This window comes from Aspergillus fijiensis (assembly GCF_003184825.1).
Source record: "Aspergillus fijiensis CBS 313.89 unplaced genomic scaffold BO72scaffold_18, whole genome shotgun sequence".
Taxonomy (NCBI): domain Eukaryota; kingdom Fungi; phylum Ascomycota; class Eurotiomycetes; order Eurotiales; family Aspergillaceae; genus Aspergillus; species Aspergillus fijiensis.
In genome coordinates, this window is record NW_024468994.1 from 460,697 (window position 1) to 479,698 (window position 19,002).

Here is a 19,002-nt window from a genome sequence, read left to right on the forward strand (position 1 = left end):
GTTTAACATCGAAACGCAAGTCTACCGAAATATCGATTTCTTCGTTTCGTTTCCCACCTGCTCTTATTATTATCATTATCATTATTATTGCTCTTGCTGTGGGGGCCTGGCTAACACCAGAACACTATTAATATATCGTTCCAATCTCTAAATTTCTTAAATAGAACCAGCAAGCGGAGCGACCCAAATGTCAGAGTCAGACCCATTTGTTTGTACTTTGTATAGACTAGTTTACTCCTAGTAGATGTACCTAGTACTACATAGTACTAAGTAGGAGGAATTGACGGCGCCATACGGTACCCGAACCAAACTTCCTTCTCTGGTTGCGGTGCAGTTGCGGTAGTGGCCCCTGTCGTTGAGAAAAGTCCAGCCAAAGTTCCGTAGGTACGGAGTTACCTGGTAGTCTACGGAGTAGTACCTAGTAACTAGCCTGTTATGTATGTGTGTCTGTGTCTGTGTCTGTGTCTGGCTGGGACTGGCTGGGACTGGCTGTCTTTCTTCTCCGCAGCCGCATCCATCCATCGTCACTTTCCCATGACTGTTATTCCCTCGTGCATTCTTTCTTGTCTTCCATGTCTTTCTTACTTGCTTTCCTTTGCCTTGCCTACCTCTTCCTTTTCCCCCCCGATTCCCTCTTCCTCTTCCTCTTCCTCTTCCTCTTCCTCATTCCCCTGATCTCATCATACCCTCTCCTCTCTTCTCTTCCCGTCCCACATTCCCTAGATCTCACACACTCTCTCCCCCTGCCATCCATCCTCCCCCCACCCTGTTTCTTAGTCCTTGTCTGTCCTTCCTTTCTCCTCCACCTCCCCTCCCCTCTTCCCCTCCCCCTACACCATCTTGGGGAGCCTTTGTACATACAGTACTCTCACATGGGTGGAACTGCAGCCATCAGCAATCTTTTTTTAAGAAGTCACTTTGGCTGTTTTTATCCTTTCCAGCGCTCGCTCCGTCAGCCAAAAACGTCACAAACTACTACGCCCGTTTTCTCCTCCCCCCCACTTGCTCTCCCCTTCTTCCTCCCGACCGGTCGCTATTATTGAATATCCCCCTCTCCTCCACTCCCCTCCCAAATCCTAGCATTTCCATACTAAAGGCGGTCTTGGGCTGAAAAAAAGCACACGCTTGGCCTGTGGTTGGCTCGGAATTTCTCCAGTCCAGTGCCCACCGTGATGTCCACTACTGCCCCATCAACTGCGTCGCCTTCGGTCGTCCGCAGTCACTCGACTTCCGCCCGATCTCCCTCCTATCGTCCTCCCTCATCCGAGCTCCCTCACCGTACCCGAAGTGTTGCTGTCCGACCTGCGACAGCCTCCCAACCACAACATCAATCACCACCATCCTCGTCGCAATATCACTACCAATCCCAGTCTCGTCACTCCCACTCCCACTCCCATTCCAAGTCACAGTCTTATGATCGTCGGCCCCCTGCGAACCAAGCGGTTTTCGACACCATAGCCCGCCGGGATTTTGAGGCTTCTCGCGGAGCTCCCCCAGTTACTCCCCGAAGAGAATCTTCGCGGGACCGTTCACAGGAGCGCCCTCCCACTTCCTACCGCCCCGATTCCTCCTCCAACAAGCACCGGAGAAATTTATCAGTTCAAGGCCATCAACGAGACAGTGTCGATATGGCGACTGCGGGCCCCGTCATGCCAGAGGGCGTCGCAGGACAGCCCCAGGCTGCCGCCGCTCACTTACATCCGGCTAATCCCGTCCAGTCAAGGCGTCGCACAATGATCACAACGCCAACGGGCCAGTGGGCTTTGGGCAAGACGTTAGGTGCCGGCAGTATGGGTAAAGTAAAAGTTGGAAAGAACATGGACACAGGAGAACAAGTGAGTCTCGTAATGTTGCTTGCCCTCTGTTGCAGGATCTCATTGCAGTTCAGGTGGCCGTCAAGATTGTACCTCGGCAATCGACCGAAGAGCACCGCAGCTCGCGCGAGGCCGAACGGGCAGACCGCTCGAAGGAAATTCGAACAGCGCGTGAGGCAGCTATCGTCAGTCTCGTCAACCATCCTTATATTTGTGGTATGAGGGATGTAGTAAGGACCAATTACCATTGGTACATGCTGTTTGAGCTCGTCAATGGGGGTCAGATGCTGGACTACATCATCTCCCATGGAAAACTCAAAGAGAAGCAGGCACGCAAATTTGCCCGTCAAATCGCGAGTGCATTGGACTATTGCCATCGCAACAGCATCGTGCATCGCGACTTGAAGATCGAGAACATCCTTATCAGCAAGACTGGAGACATCAAGATCATTGATTTTGGTCTCAGTAATCTCTTCTCTCCACGAAGCCAACTCAAAACCTTCTGTGGAAGTCTTTACTTTGCTGCCCCCGAGTTGCTGCAGGCAAGGCAGTACACTGGCCCAGAGGTGGATGTTTGGAGTTTTGGCATTGTTCTCTATGTTCTAGTATGCGGTAAAGTTCCGTTTGACGATCAGAGCATGCCCAAGCTGCATGCCAAGATCAAACAAGGCGTTTTCGAGTACCCTCCAGGGCTCACTGCAGGTTAGTATCCACAGTCTATCGTGTGTCCTTGATACTGACCTCCAACACGCAGAGTGTCGTCATATTATCTCGCGCATGCTGGTCACTGACCCCAAACAACGCGCAAGTCTGACTGAGATTATGAATCATCCTTGGATGAACAAAGGCTTTAATGGCGCCCCTGAAAACTATTTACCGTACCGAGAACCTATCACCTTGCCTTTGGACCCCGAAGTCATTGAGAAGATGACGGGTTTCGACTTCGGACCGCCCGATTACATTACTGCGCAGCTCACCAAGGTCATTGAATCTGAGGATTACCAACATGCTGTAAAAGTCAGTGCCCGCGAACAACCCGCTCCAAGCTATACAGAGAAGAAGCGAGGGGTGTTCGATTTCTACAAACGACGGAACTCTGCCAGCAGGGACACGCTGTCCGCACCGTCCGCGGAAGCCGTTCAATTGGGCAACGACCCCATAAATGCCTACAGCCCGCTGATTTCAGTCTACTATCTGGTCAAGGAGAAGCTGGACAGAGAAAGAGCCGAAAAGAATCCTGGAGCGTTGGGAGTTCCACACGCATCCGGGGATTCAATGCTTCAGATGCCAGATCTTCCAGCACCGGAGGCCGCTCATACCAACCAGTATCACGTTCCGGGAGAGAAGGACAGTGGAAGAAGGTCGCGCCCTAGAGCACGAACGCATGGTGATGACGACTTGGCGGATGGTATCAAGAATCTTCACCTGGGCCCGCAAACCGGACATTCCCCGGGTCCTGCGTTATCGCAGCCCGAAACCCCAGCGAAGAAAGAAAGCACGGCAGCGGGTATTTTGAGACGGTTCAGCACGCGCAGGACAAAGGAGCGCAGCCGCGACCCGGAACGTGGAAGACTTGGCAGTCCCCACACCCCGGCACTCAACGTTCAGCCACCCGCAGACTTGGCTTCGCCCCTATCCAGAGGATTCAGTGTGAAGAGGACCCGACGCGCGGATCCATCTCCAACAGCTGTTCCACCCGGGTCGAATCAACCCCCGCAAAACGATTTCCTCAAGGCTCCAGGGTCAGCGGAGCCGGCTTCGCGGTCAAATAAGTTCCTGGAAAGATCCGCCAGCGTCAACTCGGCCGACTATCGTCCTCGTCGTTCACGGCGGAACGACCCTGACGCGACAGGCCAACCCCCGCCCAGCAGTGGATCAGACTATGCCAATGTACAGAAAGAGCCGACGGCTGCGAGGGAAACAAAGCTAGGTCGCGGCCACACCGCCCGGACAATGTCATTGGGGCATGCTCGTCGCGAAAGCATTCAAGCCCGTCGAGCTAGGCGTGATGCTACCCGAGAAGCAAATGTGCCTGAAGAGACGGATGCGGATATCACTGGAGCAGGCACTGCTTTGGAGAGTGCCAATGAAGGGGAGGACCTGTCCAAGCCCGTATACCTCAAAGGCCTTTTCAGTGTTTCGACCACAAGCAGCAAACCTTTGCCTGTAATCCGAGCGGACATCATTCGCGCTCTGAAACAACTTGGTGTCGACCACACGGAGATCAAGGGAGGCTTTAGTTGTCGTCATGCCCCGAGCATTGACCTGGATACAGTGATGGATGTTGGGCCACCAAGCCCGGACCGGCAGGGTCAGATTTCGGGCCATCGTCGGCGCATAAGTTTTGGAGGGTTGTTGAGCCACGACGAGGGCAGAGAGGAGTTTCGCCAGACGCCGCGCTCCCAGCGTCGGGCTCGAGCGCCACCTGACCACAGCTTTGTGACCACTCCTGAGGGCTCTGACGATGAAGCCGGTCCTCGGCCAAGTCGCGACCTGGGGGTGGTTGGAGAACGTGTAATGGGTGAGACAACGACACGAGTCCAGAGTGATACAGGAGAGAATCTGATACTCCGATTCGAAATCCTTATTGTCAAGGTACCTCTTTTCTCGTTGCATGGGATCCAGTTCAAGAAAGTGGCAGGTGGCATGTGGCAATATCGGGAGATGGCGAAGAAGATTTTGGACGCCCTGCGACTCTGAGTGCATATTGATCTGCATGATACGTTATGAACCCATTTGCATGCCGATCAAGGTTGATTTGATCCACGAAGCATTTGCATGAGCATGACGTTTTTCTTTTGTGGAACATTTCCTATGTCAAATTTCGGTTCGCATTACCTTTGAGCTGGCTCATCTATTTTAGGGGGGATGTTTTATCATGGTGTATACTAGACTTGAGCAAGGATGATCATGGACGCGGTGAGATCTTGTTCTTGTGTTGCTATCGGCCACTATTGTATATTTCGTCTCTTTTCTCTTTGCCTTAATACTTGATACCTATACAGTTGTCTGGGACTGTTGTACATAGGTCATGCAGGTAGGAGTAACTTTCAGACATGTGAACTAATACTGACAGGCATGTTTGTTACAACTGCTCAAACAACAAATAGTCTGTTGGCCATTAGACACACACGGGTAGCAGCATTCCAAAGTTTGGATATGCTTAGGTCAATGGAGAGCTTCTAGTGTGTCCCACGAACGGCTCACATCACGGTGCTAAATGAGGTTGAAGTGAGGTCGAACTGAGGTGCAGTTATATATACACTTTCCCTGGCATCAAGATTCAAGAAGTCAGCTTCTACCTAGCACAGCTTGAAGCACAGCTTGAACCATGCGCTTAATGATATTATTGAAGCTTTCAAAAGGCTGTTCAACAAGGAATACCGCAAGCAATTGAAAGGAATCATGCATAAGGCTGTAGTCCGAGTCTTTGTCGAGAGAGGCTAAGCCGTGTCGAGGCCTGTGAGGTTGACCAGTTGGCGGCTTGGCACGTCCCACATGTTGCCACTATTTTAACAACTACCCAGGCCACTAGAAAACAGACAATTATGCCAGAATTTTAAGCCTGACAGATGTTGTATTCTCTTGAAGAGTCATCAAGGATAAATCTAATATCGCTAAGGCCACTGCTTCTTCTAAGAATGCTTAAGAATATCCTGAGATTTTGACCAGGATGTGTGCTGCTTAGTCACAATCTGATATGTCTGCGCCGACAAATAACAAGATCTATAGAGGAGGATCACGTTGTGATCCTGCCCCACACAGAGCATTTATTTAACTTCAAACACATTATCTGGGTACAAGAGCCCCTGGCGATTGTCTTGAAACATTCGAAATGTGTTTATTTGTCTGGTGCTTGGCATATGTGCGAGACCAATGCTGGTTGACTTATCCATGTGCAAACGGACTCGGTTGGGCGGGTCGAAGCAGCTCGTTACTTTTGCAGTTCAACTAGGCCACTGATTGGCCAATCTAGAATACTTGCTGGGCGTCCTATCAGCACAGCCATCTTCCTATTCGATATTGGCCATTCTGGGGTTTTGACTATGTATTTGTACTTTGAATTTATTATTTGATAGAAAAATGCTGATCCCGCTTCATCAGGAGTGTTTGATTCTTCGACTTTTTGGATTTTCTATATAATTATCATTCACTTGATATTGATTAGCTGACTCAGCAGATTTTTTCTCAAACAGGCTAGACCATTTTTCAAGTCCTGTCTCTCTCCCTTTCCCTGAAAGCCATCCTTTCAACACCGCCTCAACACCGCTTTCCCTACATCTTGTCTGTTATGTTGCATTTTTGATACTACAACATCAGTGGTCTCTTGGTCTGGACTGTGGCTACCATGTCAGCTATGTTCATCGACCTGACAATAGACTCGGAGTCGGAGGAGTCCAATCAGGTGAGTTTGCTTGAGTCCTTTGGACTTTCAAATCTGTGTTTTTTTGGAGAGTTATCGCCTCTCAAGGATTCCCCGCTGGCTTGAGTATACCCGTTGCTATATTGCTATGTTGCTATATTGCCTTGCTATACAGCAACAGATCCCTTCTGGACTCTCTTTTGCCTATTTCTTTTCTATTTTTTTTACTATACCCTGCATACATTGTCAAAGTTTGTATCTTTATATATTTTTAGATCTCAAGAACAGCCCCTAAACAAGAACTGTTGTGTTAAGGCAGAATGCCCTGGTAACAGCAGCTGACTTGGGCTCTAGACACTATCTACAAGCGCAGCTTCACTCTCACGCAGCCTGGCTCACCGTGCACTTAATATCTCACAGTCAGTGCCGGTGAAGAGAAGAAAGTCTGACACAAAAGATGCATTCTCTGCTCTAGCGGTGTCAAAATTCTTTGACAGGTCGAGCCATCATGAGCCAGGGCGGCGTGTCTTCTCCCAGCCTGAGCCGATCAGACCAAGCTCAAGACGAAGCATCTCAAGCCAAGAGGCCCAGGGCGTTGAACGCAGACAGAGTCCACGACGTTTCAGCGCCTGGCCAGCCACTGCTCCTTCTGCCCTTCGTTCAGTAACCCCGGACTCTTCATCAGCTTCTACCCCCCATTCCACCATCCCAGATGTCCTCATTCCTACCCCGTCATCTCGCCAGTTGAAGTCTGAACTCCGTGAATTCAGCAGCGTCAACGGCCGTGCATCATCATCCTCATCATCCTACGCATCCAGACCAACCCCTCCCCTCCAACCCCCCACAGCCCTCTCGCAGACCTACTACCCGACCGACGCCTACCAAAGGAAAGCCATCAAGGGCGCTTACCCCAAGGCGAAGAAGGTCAAGCGAGCCGACACGCCCCTGGTTCTCGGCACCCCGGGCCCGCTGCTGACCCGACCCCCCAACGTCCGGCACCAGACGCACAAGACGATGGAACGCAAGCTGCGGGCCATCCGGGGACCCGAGGTCACCTACGATCCGGCCGCAGAGTCCCGCCTGGCGGACTTCATTATGAACTTCGAGTTCGTCAACACCAACCCGCTGCGCAAGGGCGTGGTCCCCGTGTCCGAGGAGTTCAACGCGGGTTGCACTTGCGTCGGGGCGTGCAACCCGGAGATTTGCCTGTGCCTGTCCAAGGAGGAGGACGAGAGCAACACGAACATCGTGCCGTACCGGAGAGCCCCAGACGACCCGCACATGATGGTGCTAAAGCCGGAGTTCCTGACACGCAAGGCCATGATCTACGAGTGCAGTGACCGGTGTGGGTGTAATGCGGGATGTTGGAATCGCGTGGTCCAGAATGGACGTACCGTGCGGTTGGAGATCTTCTACACCGGGGACCGTGGGTTTGGTAAGTGTCCCTGTGCTTTGGGCCAACCCAGCCGGTTCTTCCTCATGGTATGAGTGATGTTCTTATTCATAATTCGTCTCAATAGGCCTCCGCTCACCAGACCGTATCCGCGCCGGCCAATTCATCGACTGCTACACAGGCGAAGTGATCACCACCGCGGCCGCCGACCTCCGTGAAGCGGCTCACACAGCGCACGGCGCATCCTACCTCTTCAGTCTCGATTTCTTGAACGGCCAGTACGAAGACTATGAGGAGGACTCCAACGACGACGACGACGACGGCGACGAAGCCACCGAGTCCGGCTGCAAGTACGTGATCGACGGGCGTAACTTCGGCGGCCCGACTCGCTTCATCAACCACTCGTGCAACCCGAACTGCCGCATGATCCCTGTCTCCCGCAACCACGCCGATCGAGACCTGTACGATCTGGCCTTCTTTGCCCTGCGCGAGATCCCGCCGTACACGGAATTGACCTTCGACTATAACCCCGGGTCCGAGGGTGGCGGCGGCGGCATCGTCAAGGGCGCCAAGATCGATCCCAGCGCGGTGCAGTGTCTCTGCGGCGAGGCGAACTGTCGGGGCCAGTTGTGGCCGAATCAGAGGAAGAAGGGGGTTGCGGTGAGATGAACAGCGCACCCGAACTTGTTGGTCACTCACCTTGTATTCTTTGCTGCCTGCTTGCATGCCCTGCAACTGAACCTGCTGCGGTGCACCTAGTACATTGGCAACATTCTAACGGGTCAGTGTGGTACCCCCCTGAGGCGTTTGAGCAAAATGACCTGCTATTACAGGTACAGCCTGCGCTCAAGACAGAAAAGCGTTCATACATACCATCTTGTATGTCCGGACGTCTTTTGATACACCGATCTTGTTCATTCCCTTTGATCTGGATATCCACCTCTTCTGTCCTTGTCCACGCATGTCTGCATAGACCTTCCCGTGGCGCGGTGTTCATACTTTCCCCAGTTCAAGACACACATACGCTTACACACAACCTTGCACATTTGACCCTTTTGCACATGTTTTCTTCGACTCACGATACCCTAATCCTGTACGTACATTCCAGCCTTTTTGTTTTTTCGAATACGATTGAAGCCTGCATGTAGCCCGAGAGTCTTCATTGTCTTGTCTTTACGTTCTACCTATGCACATGCAGTGATTCTTTTCTTGTTAGTTACGATTTGAAGATGGATCTTCTGAGGTCTGAGGTCGGCAGTTTACCAAACGAATCGATCATCATACCCCTTTCTCAGGTACAAGTTAACTCCCCGCGTTAGATGCCAGCTCTCCCACGCTAGTCTCTAAAGGGTAGTTACAATGTGTTAATCCAGCCATCCAAAGGAATCAATCCTCATATCCAAAGTGTGTAAATTAGGTAGCTGTAAGTAGGTAGGTAGGTATATATCCCAGTACCCATCCTGGCAGAGTAAAGTAAAGTAAAGTAAAGTAGAACAAAAGCCGCACACATACACAGTCGACAAAGATCACAAAGCATCCGCCATAGCCATAGCCAGGAAACACCGAACTCCACTGCCGCCTGACCCTTGCCCTCCCGTTTCAACGCCCGCATACCCAAATCAACAAGTTCCAACCCACGGAATAAAAAATCAGGTAATTCCCATGCACAAACCGCCCACGGTACTCGCTATCCAAGTGTCAAACAGACCAAAAAAAGCGCCTCCACAAACCACGAGCACCTGTTGCATCGACTCACACAAGCCGCATTTAGTTGTAAACGACACAACCCAACCCTCAACCCTCAATCCCTTTGGCGGTATTGATCCATCGGTAGGAGTCTGTCCCCAAACCCCCAAACCCCCAAGAAAGAGTTTGCGAAAGAAGGAAGCAAATTCACCCCGCCAAAACCTCCTCGATCCCCTCAAACGCCGCCACTACCCCTCCCAGACCCCCCCTGCCGCTGCCGCTGCCGCTGCCGATCATCCCTATCCCCATCCCCATCCCCATCCCCATCCCCATCCCCATCCCTCCTATCCCCCCCGCCGCAGCAGTCCAAGGCAACGACGGTCTGGGCTCCAACATCCCCAACCCCACCCTCTCCACCGCATCCCCCGCCGCGCGGCCTTGTTCCTCAAGCAGCTCCTTCTCGATTTTCGAGAGGTTTCTGGGTCTGAGTTGGTGGTGGTGCTGCGACTGCAGCTGTAGTGGTCGAGGAGTGTGAGGCTGCGGATTCAGTCCCAGTCCCAGTCCCGGTCCCAGTGTTAGGGAAGGCGAGGGCGAGGGCGAGGGCGATGACGATCGGGAGAGTGAGGGGGAGAGGGAGAGGAGGGAGAGGGGTGGGAGGACTCGGACCTGGTGCTGGTCCTGGTCCTGCTGGTGCTGGTGCTGGTGCTGGTGCTGGTGCTGGTGCTGGTGCTGGTGCTGTGACTGCGTCTGCGTCTGCGACTGCGACTGCGTGGTAGGCGTCCTCGGCGCCGGGGTGAAGGGGACTAAATGTGGACTGAGGGGTGGGGTGGTGAGATCTCGTTGTTTGGTGGGTGGGTGGGGGTTGTATTTGTGTTGCGGCTTGGTGGTGGTGGTGGTGGTGGCCCCCGAGGAAGGGAAATGTAAGCGGTGGAAGGCGAATGGGGGCGGGGAGGCCGTCGAATATAGCGAGGCGGAGGAGGTGGAGGAGATGGATTCCGGGTTGGAGATGGGGGAGGAGGTTGGACTGGTGGTTGTGGAGCTGAGCGGGGAGATGGTGGGCGAGGTGGAGGGGGTGAGGAGGGTGGTGGTGGTGGTTCTTTTGGGAGCGGATTTCTGGGTGTGGGTGTGGCTGTAGTGGTGGTTTTGCGAGGAGGATGGCGGAGGGAGAGCGAAGGTGGTGTGGAGGTGGAGGCTGGGGGTAGGTGTTTGTGTATGTTGGGGTTCGTTGTGGGCGGACATGGTTGTGGTTGTGGTCGTGGTCGTGGTCGAGGTGAGTGAGGATATATGGGATGAGTAGTATTGATTGAATTATGGTGGGAGTAAGGTGGTAGGTGGTAGAAGTATGGAGAGTAGGTGTAGACTTTCTCCGTAACACAAGTAGACTCAGACTTAGTCTCAGTCTGATGGATCCCGTGTGATGAATCGAGGGTGATAGATCAACTTCAATCTCCGGTGTATTCGTGTACTCACTCACACCAGGTAAGGTAACGTAGCGTAGTTATAAGTCCGACTCAGTCAAGTGGAACGACCCCTCAAGGACCAAAAAAAAACCCTCATCCCAATACGAGGACACACAGACAGTAGTTGTAAAAAAAAGAAGTTGACTCCAGGTGATGATGACATCCAAGAGCAGAGCAGGGGCTGATCCATCCATCATAATATACGTAGTAATCCCCCACTAGTATAAAAGCCCTGCCCGTCAAGAAACTAACCGCAAACAGACACACTTCAACTCCCACTTCCCGCCCCGTTTCCGCTCCAGCCGAATCTTAACTTCTTTCCGACTGCAGCAACACCAACATTCTTCCATCTTGCTGGTCCCTGTATATTACGGGGTATGCAATTGATGATGACGGTTTCAAAAGGTTTTTCGTCCCGAGCATGGAGAGCACCCTTTCTTCCTCCTTCGGACTCCGTCTCAGTAATTTGGGGGAGTACGGAGTAGAAGTAAAGTATACTTACTGTACGGGCAGTACAATCCAATTGCCCGATCCGGGGCAAAAAGGCTCAGAATAGACCCACCCAAACCAGAGATCACGCCCTGTCATTCCAGCTAATCACCAGAATTCACCCTGCTCGCCCTGCTTCTTCAGGTTCTCTTTCTCCCTTTGTCAAAGAAGGAAAGCGATTCAATCTGCCAGTGCCAGGCAAAAACTTACTCACGTTCCCCCCCCCCCCCCCCAAAAAAATCAACTAATTAGCGATCCGAGCAATGACAATCATGATGTAACCAGTTCTTTTTTTTTTTTTTCTCTCTTTGTGTTTATGAATTCCGTAGTTTCTCCCAATGATGAAAAGTGATAGGTCATGCATTTGCATCGCATTACGTTCGATTCATCCACGTGATGGATCTATACCAAGGCAGGCAGCCCACCCAACAACACAACACAACACAACACAACACAACACAATACAGCACCCGACTGACTGGATCACTCCACTATGCTCTATACACTTCTCTTCCGTGCTTTCAGGTTCGGTTTTTGTTCTTCAGGGTCTGGATTACTAGAGGGGATGTAATTTCTACAAGCCCACAAAGGAATTCAGAATCGAGTCTTGCTGTACACTACTCTAAGTTAACACTGAATACACTGTATCAACTGTGTGTCTTTCTTTCCACATCGCCCAGCTCACTCCTCAAGATAAAAAATCACATCATCAACATCATCGTCACTTTATCATGATCCTGGCTCCTTCCCCCCCTTAATGTACATGGAACCTCTCTAGCATGCCTCCTGAAATACAGAATGTCTAGATGCAGAGCTAACAAACAGGAACGGTAGAACGCTAAACAGAAAATAGAAAGACACCAGAAAGCCCTACTCCACATCGGCACAGCCTCAAATCACATATTTACTCGCCGGACCGTCGTCGCTGCGTAAAACTCCGCCGGATACTCTCGCCCCACGCCGAGTCGCCCAGCGACTGCATCACGTCGTTGACGTTGGGCGGCCGCTCCGACGTCGCGCTCTGGATCTCCTCCAGCACGTCCGGCCCGCTGCCATACGACGAGGTCGTGTTGGCCCGCTCCCGCCGCGGCGACAGCGACGGACTGATGCTCGACCACTCGGTCGGCGAGTTCGCCGTCGAGATGCGCCCGCCCATGCTGGTATCGATCGGAGGCAGACCGCCCAGTCGGGACGGTCCCCCGCCGTCGCGTCGCGTGGGCGAGGTCGGGGACAGCATCGGCTGCAGGGGCTCCTCACCACTACCACTACCACCGAAGGGGTCGGCAGGACCAGGAGCCACGTGGGTGAGGGCCGTGGGCTCGTCTTGCGATCCGTCGTCCACGAAAATCTCCGGCACCGAGAACTGTGGCACCGCGCTCATCCGGGCCGACTTCTTGTGCTCCACCTTGCGGCGGAACTGCCGCGACCAGTACAGCGTGTCGAAAAACCCGATGACCGTCTGCCGTCGGATGGTCTCCTGCACCCGTTGCAGGCGGGCCCGGCGGCGCAGGAACTCCTCGAGCCGGAGACTTTTGCTATCACTGATCACGTTATAGTGCGCCAGGATCATGAGACACGAGTGGAACGAGATCCCGCGCACCGGGTCCGCAGACACCAACACCTCCTCGTAGAATGAGTTGAGCTGCTGTCGTCGCTTGCGGATATTCTCAACCGGGATGCGCCGCAGGATGCGAGACATCTTGTCCAGATCAAGCCCTTCGACCACTCTCCGATGCGCAAGAAGCGAGTCGCGCCTGTCAACCCGACATTCTTCCAGAATCTGCGGGATCGTGAATTCGCCGTCGTAGATCCGCATGGAGAACATACCGGACAGCTCTCCCAGCAGTCGCGGGAACTGTTCCTTGGTGATGTATCCCGTTCCATCCGGATCGTACGTAGCCCATGCGTGCTTGAAGCGACGGACATCTTCGCGGCTGATGGCGTAGAGCCCGCTGCTCTTCTGATACACGTACGAGAAACTCTCGAAGATCAGGGACGTGAACAATGAAACAAAGAGATACATGCTGATGATGTTCCACGCAATGAAGAGCGAGCGAGCCCACGGGGCGCTGCCACAGTCATCGTCGAAGTAGTTGCTGCTGTACGTGCAGTAGGGCGGTTCCATGGTCGCGAAGTCTTCCATGACCTCGTTCCATCCCTCACCGGCGCTCATCCGAAGTAGTAGAATCAGGGCGCGTGGGATGTCGCGAAAATTGATATTGTCGCTTTCTTGAGAGCCGAATTTGGTCAGGCCAAACGCCTGGTTCATTGCGATCGCGAAGACCAGGAACAGCACAAACCAGGTGGCTAGCAGATTTCCAATCGCCGTGAAACTAGCGGCAGCCGTCTTGAACAATTGGTCCAGCTGATTATTCCGGGGGATGATCAGCAGTGTAATCGACACAAGGAAGAGTTTGTTCAGCTCCGAGACGACATGGCCCGAGTTCGCAAAGGTAAGAATCGTCGTGATCAGTGTTCCAGGTACCGAGATCAACGAGTAAAGGTCCCAGGAACTTCTGCTGAATCGGTGCCAGCCAAGGCCAAGGATTCGGATCGCTACATTAGCGATGTAAACGATGTTGAACGCAAAGAACAAGATCTGTCGGATCGTGTTCCACAGATGGGCCTCCGGGTAGAACTCCAAGACCAAAAGTAGAAGATGAAGCGTAAGAATGCAAGTTACAAACTTTGCCCATCGGCCGTGTTTTTTGACAGCCACGCGGTAGCACCACATCTTCCACTGTTTGGTCTTGTTGTCGAAGGACCGCTTGGAAGGGTTGATCTGCCTCAGCAGCTTCCGCAACTCCAGCCACGAACGCTGTTCCGCGGTGAGATAGGCTACACCTGTCTGTTCTGTGTAATTGCGCATGAAAACAGACACAAACAAGGTCAAGACAAAGACGGCACCGAGCAAGTTGAACACGATGAAGAACAGCCCGTTCTCCGGCGCAATGTAGTCCTGAGGCTGCTGTCCGACCCCAACGATGCTCATTGCACTCTGCTGCACATCAATCCACCCTTCTTGGGAGACGATCTGGAATAGAATGAAGAGGGAGTCTCCGAAATTATCAAAGTCGTAGTAGGGGTTGGCAGCGGCTCGAGGCGCAAGCACATCCCAGTTGGAAGGAGAGCTCATATACTCGCCAATGCAAGCGTCCAAGCTACCTGCTACATCGCCATCATTGCACTGGACCATCCGCCCAGCGAAAAGCGTGACCCCATAAATAGCGAAGGGGATCAGAAAACTCATCGAGACCGCAGCAGCCTAACAACGTTAGCATTTGCAACCATCCTCGTCGGCAGTGAACCTACAGCAATGACCTTCCATCCTCCAACGATGATGACCGAATGGAAAGTACCCTTGGCACTATCACTAACGTTCAGCAGTCGTAGAGCTCTAAGTGCTTTGAAAGCCCCGATCGCCCGGGTCAGACCCCAGTCCTGATACAATGAACCTCCAACACTGATCCAAAGAGTGATCAAAACGATGCCGTCAAGAAAGCCCCATGAGCTGCGGAAGTACGCATTAGGCGTCCAGAAGAATCCATCAGCAATGACTTTGATGAGGGCCTCGATCGTGAACAAGATTGCAAAGCCCATATCCGTGTAAGTGAACCAGTCTCGGTTATTTTGGAAGTGAGTGCTCTGGTAAATCGGAGTAGTAATGCAGGCCAGCAGAACCATGGCGACAATGGCGGCATAGATGAAAGCGGAGAAGGTAAACCAGACCGGCTTGTATGGATCGACCCCCTCCACTCGCTGGGTTCCGCGTCCGGGTCCGACCATACGCTGGCAGAACTTCCGGACTGCGTTATCCGGCGCAAATATGAACAATGACTTGTTGTAATTCGGGTGGCGCATTAGATACTCGCGTTGAGCCCGTTTTCTCTGCTCGGCGGCCGATACGACCTCCCGAGCCATCGTCCTCGGATCCAATTCATCGTATGCTCGCGAGAATTTCAGCTTGGAGTAGAATGGATTGGGCTCTCGGCGCATGACCGATGTCGCGAATTTGTTCCAGGTGCGCGAGAAGATACCAGGCTGCGACGTCTCCGCTGTAGTCGTCGTTTCCAATGGCACGCTTTCCCTTCGTTCGGACTCTGGCGGCTCCTGCTCGTCGAGGAATTCCTGCACAACAGCATCCTTCAGTAGCATCTCCAGCGCCGCTGGCCCGTGGTCAAGAGGATCCTTGTAGCGCTCGGAGTTCCGGCCCATCATCAGGATCTTCGACAGGGACAGGTTTCCCTGCGAAGACATGTTGACTTGCTTCTGCTCCAAGAATGACCTGACTTGCTGGAGCCGCTTCTCATCCTCTGACACATCAAAGCTTTCCTGAATCACAGCAATAAACATGTTCAGAACGATGAAACAGGAGACAATGAACCACATAATCAAGAAAGTGGCCGAAATCCACGAAGTCTTGTAGGCTTCCGTGTATGCCGTGGCGTCGTACAGGATGTCTGTCCAATTCTCGCTAGACAGGATCTGATACATCCCCAGGAATGAGTTGTAGATGTCAGAGAAAGTGATGTAAATGAAGTCTCCGCCATCATCTTCCTCAGGTATTTGGCCACGAAAGAGCTCCGTTGCGAAGATGGATGCAAGGAAGGTGATCAGGAAGACGAAGACGATAAGATTCAGCAATCCAGTAGCATTGCGGAAGACTACCATGATAAGGTTCCTGGTCACTGTGAACGCGAGGACTACTCTGTACACGCGAAGAATTTGGAACATCGTGAGAACATCATAAACACGGGTGTTCCTGATGACAGGGATTTGGATGACACAAGTAACAATCACCAAACCCAGGTCAACCCAGTTGCGGGCTTTGGTATGAAAGTTGCGCCAGTCCGAGGCGAAGCGCAAGAGAATCTCAACCAGGAATACGATAGTCACAATAATCTCTGTGTTGTCAATAAGAGCCTGGCGGTCAGCGCCCATAGAAGCACTTCTTTGGGCTTGCACGACCAAGTCAAAGATGATGATACAGACCCAGAGCCATTCCGTCTTGTCGTAGATGCGTTTGATAGTACTTATCTTGCGGGCGGACGGGTCCTCCTTGTCGGTCGAGTCTATCTTCTGCACGGCGAATGCACTGCGCTTGCTTTCTTCGCGGATGACTTGGAAGGAGTGCGTAATGACCGCAACCAACAAGTTGACCATCCACAAACTCAGAATGATCAACCCACACACGAAGAAAAGAGAGGCGGCTAGGTAGTCACTGTCGGTGGTATAATAGAGAATATCCGTAAATGTGTTCGACGTCATGATCACAAACACAAGCTCCAGTGAGTTGAGGATGTTGTCAAAGCTCATGGTCCCATTGTAGGGGTTGTCACCTTCAATGCATAAAGACCCTTGAGGACAGATGTAACCCTTCGGGCTGGAAGTGGTGGGAATCCCGTCAGCGCTTAGCCATGGCATATTATGGCCGTTGTTAAGGTAGCCACCGCAGAATTGTTCATCCTGCGTATAGTTGTCTTGGCCATTCACCCCGATCCAAACACAAGTTCTCCGCAAGCTGGACTTGAAGCTCTGGATGCCCACAATGGCAAACAGGAGCCAGAAGAAGCCTATGAGAAATGCAACGTGCACGAGCAGTGGCGCGGCCTTCTTTAAACTTCGCAGGATGATCTAAATTGAGTTAGCCAGATGTCGGCTGTACAGATATGAGTGCCAGGCTTACAGAAGTACCGTTCGTCAAAGCCAGAAGACGAAGGATTCGGAGACAGCTGAGCATGCTAAAGACATACAGCTGCTGGCGAGTCTCGACCCCATAAACCGAGAGGAAGAAAGAAACCCAATAAGCAATCAACGCGACGAAGTCGAGACGGTTGAACGAGTGGCGGAGAAAGGCACGATGAGCCAGTCTCACGCGACTTTTCTGCAACGGATCATCGGCTAGTTGGTGCTCCAGTTGATGTTGATTTTCCAACTGATTTAACCCTCCCGTGAACGTACGTATAATCGAAGCCTGCGGCTGCTCCGGAGCGACGGATGACTTCCTCACTGAGAACTGACGTTGTGGGATGACGAGGTTTTTCCCCTTTTCAATCACGGCTTTCCTGAAGCCCAATGATCGGTCAATTGTACTGTACTCAGCAGGGTTGATGATTAAGCCGGACACCAGAATTCTCGCGCCGACCTCGAGGGTATAAATGATGAAGATCGCTAGATAAACATAATCCGTGGGGGCATTGCCCCAATTCACATCGCGAGGATGACTCCAAACGGAACGAGATGACTCGACTGTCAGTAGGATTGTCTGGATGAAGATCACCAGCAGAATAAAAGGCTCAGTGAAAGGGTGAACCAAGATGTCGCACAGCCACATTCGGAGAGCATTGTTCGGACCCAGTAATCCCAGGGACTTGCCCCTCAACGGGTTGCTGACCTCGCGCCATGCCTTGCTATTCGAAGGTAGCTTTTCGTGATGATGAGCCGCCGGGCTGCGAGGCGTGAGGGGAGACGGTGTATCGTGCGCATAGTCTGGTAAAGACGGCAGGGCCGGCGGTTCCTCCATCCGCGCATTCTTGTGCGACTCCTCCCTCAATATAGACTGTTCTACGACCTCCGACTCGTTACTAAGGTTGACAATACGCTGAGACATCGACTTCATCATCGAGCTGGCTCGCTGCAAAGCCGACCCGGGGGCCGAGGGAGAAAGCGAGCGCGATCTTTCGCCGGGGCTGCTCAACCCGCGCCGTCTGCCCTGAAAGCCGCCCTCCAGGTCGTCGCCTAACCGTGCATCCGGATTGCCCATAGCAGCGAACTGGGCCGAGGGCGCACCGTATCCGTCATTGTGGTGCAGAATGTCTTCGGAGCTGGAGGCGCCACCCATGGGCTGTACGTTTCGGATATTCGTCAACGGGGTCGTATCGGTGTAGGTATCGGTGTGGGAGAGATAATTCTCAGCCCCGTCAAGGGGAACGGTGTCAAGGTCTATACTGGAGCCATCGCGGGTAGGTTCTGGCGTGAGAGAGGCACGGTGGGAGGGGTCGAAGCTGAGTCCGACCGAGGAGATTGCTTGGGCGAATGCGCCTGGGTCATCGATCGTAGCGCCTTCGTCCTCATCGTGGTGATGCGGGGGCACGACGGCCACCCTGTCGATCGGAGAGTCATGCGCGATGCGCTCGTAATTGATCCCGCTTCGGCCTCTGCCAGTCAATGACCGGCTCAGTCTGCTCGCAACTCCACCTGCAGTAGTCCTCGGCTCGAGATCAGAGTCGAATGGTCCAGAAAGGTCCTGCAAGGGAATTGAGTGCTGGGAGGAGAGATGTTCGTCGTCAGTGCCGCGGTCATGGCTGCTGGAGGCCATGGGGGGCAGTTCAGATGCGCTAACCGAACGCAGACATCGCAGGCCGCTGCAGGTCCAGAGGGAGTCGGGAGGAAAGGAAGACGCAGGGCTCCCAGACAGCAGTTGAGAGGTGCGTGCGAAGGTGCAAATGCAGGGGAAAGAGAAGAAGAAATTCACCGCTGGAGGCGGAGGGTGCGGGAAAAAGCTGAGAATTAGTAGTAGTTCGAGCAAGCAGTGTACTGGTGGACTCGTACGTACGAGTACGTAGGCGAAACAAAGCAGTCTAAGGTCGAAAGAGTCGAAAAAGGGCTGAAAGGTGACCGGGGTGGGCTCCCCGAGCGGAAAACGTGGGCCAGGATCCAATCAAAGCTAGTGTCCGACCATGATGAATTCGAAATTCGATCATTAGAATGGAACACTCAGGAAGTCAGACAGATGGGGAATGGAGGGCCCAAATTGATCGTGTCTTTTTTGGGGTTTTGGGGGGGGGGGGGGGGGGG

At 52.8% G+C, this 19,002-nt stretch overlaps 4 protein-coding genes across 4 annotated transcripts; 2 read left to right on the forward strand and 2 right to left on the reverse strand.

The window, feature by feature from the left end:
* The first annotated feature begins 1,016 nt into the window (after nucleotides 1–1,016).
* kin1 (putative serine/threonine protein kinase Kin1) lies at nucleotides 1,017–4,703 on the forward strand. The gene is made up of 3 exons (XM_040950730.1): nucleotides 1,017–1,835; nucleotides 1,889–2,516; nucleotides 2,569–4,703. The coding sequence occupies exons 1-3, from the start codon at nucleotides 1,173–1,175 to the stop codon at nucleotides 4,512–4,514; spliced, it is 3,237 nt and encodes a 1,078-aa protein (XP_040802298.1). The 5' UTR covers nucleotides 1,017–1,172; the 3' UTR covers nucleotides 4,515–4,703.
* A 1,982-nt stretch (nucleotides 4,704–6,685) lies between these two features.
* On the forward strand, nucleotides 6,686–8,239 carry clrD (histone-lysine N-methyltransferase Clr4; the record flags this gene model as incomplete). Its single annotated transcript, XM_040946866.1, has 3 exons — nucleotides 6,686–6,840; nucleotides 6,996–7,612; nucleotides 7,698–8,239. 3 exons carry the CDS (start codon nucleotides 6,686–6,688, stop codon nucleotides 8,237–8,239), a joined length of 1,314 nt encoding a protein of 437 aa, XP_040802299.1.
* Nucleotides 8,240–9,322: 1,083 nt separating this feature from the next.
* BO72DRAFT_80023 (uncharacterized protein) lies at nucleotides 9,323–10,624 on the reverse strand. The gene is made up of 2 exons (XM_040950731.1): nucleotides 9,722–10,624; nucleotides 9,323–9,490 (listed from the first exon to the last, which is right to left on the reverse strand). The coding sequence occupies exons 1-2, from the start codon at nucleotides 10,493–10,495 to the stop codon at nucleotides 9,464–9,466; spliced, it is 801 nt and encodes a 266-aa protein (XP_040802300.1). The 5' UTR covers nucleotides 10,496–10,624; the 3' UTR covers nucleotides 9,323–9,463.
* A 1,405-nt stretch (nucleotides 10,625–12,029) lies between these two features.
* cch1 (calcium channel protein CCH1) lies at nucleotides 12,030–18,963 on the reverse strand. The gene is made up of 3 exons (XM_040944515.1): nucleotides 16,892–18,963; nucleotides 14,518–16,839; nucleotides 12,030–14,470 (listed from the first exon to the last, which is right to left on the reverse strand). Exons 1-3 carry the CDS (start codon nucleotides 18,521–18,523, stop codon nucleotides 12,110–12,112), a joined length of 6,315 nt encoding a protein of 2,104 aa, XP_040802301.1. The 5' UTR covers nucleotides 18,524–18,963; the 3' UTR covers nucleotides 12,030–12,109.
* Nucleotides 18,964–19,002: the final 39 nt, after the last annotated feature.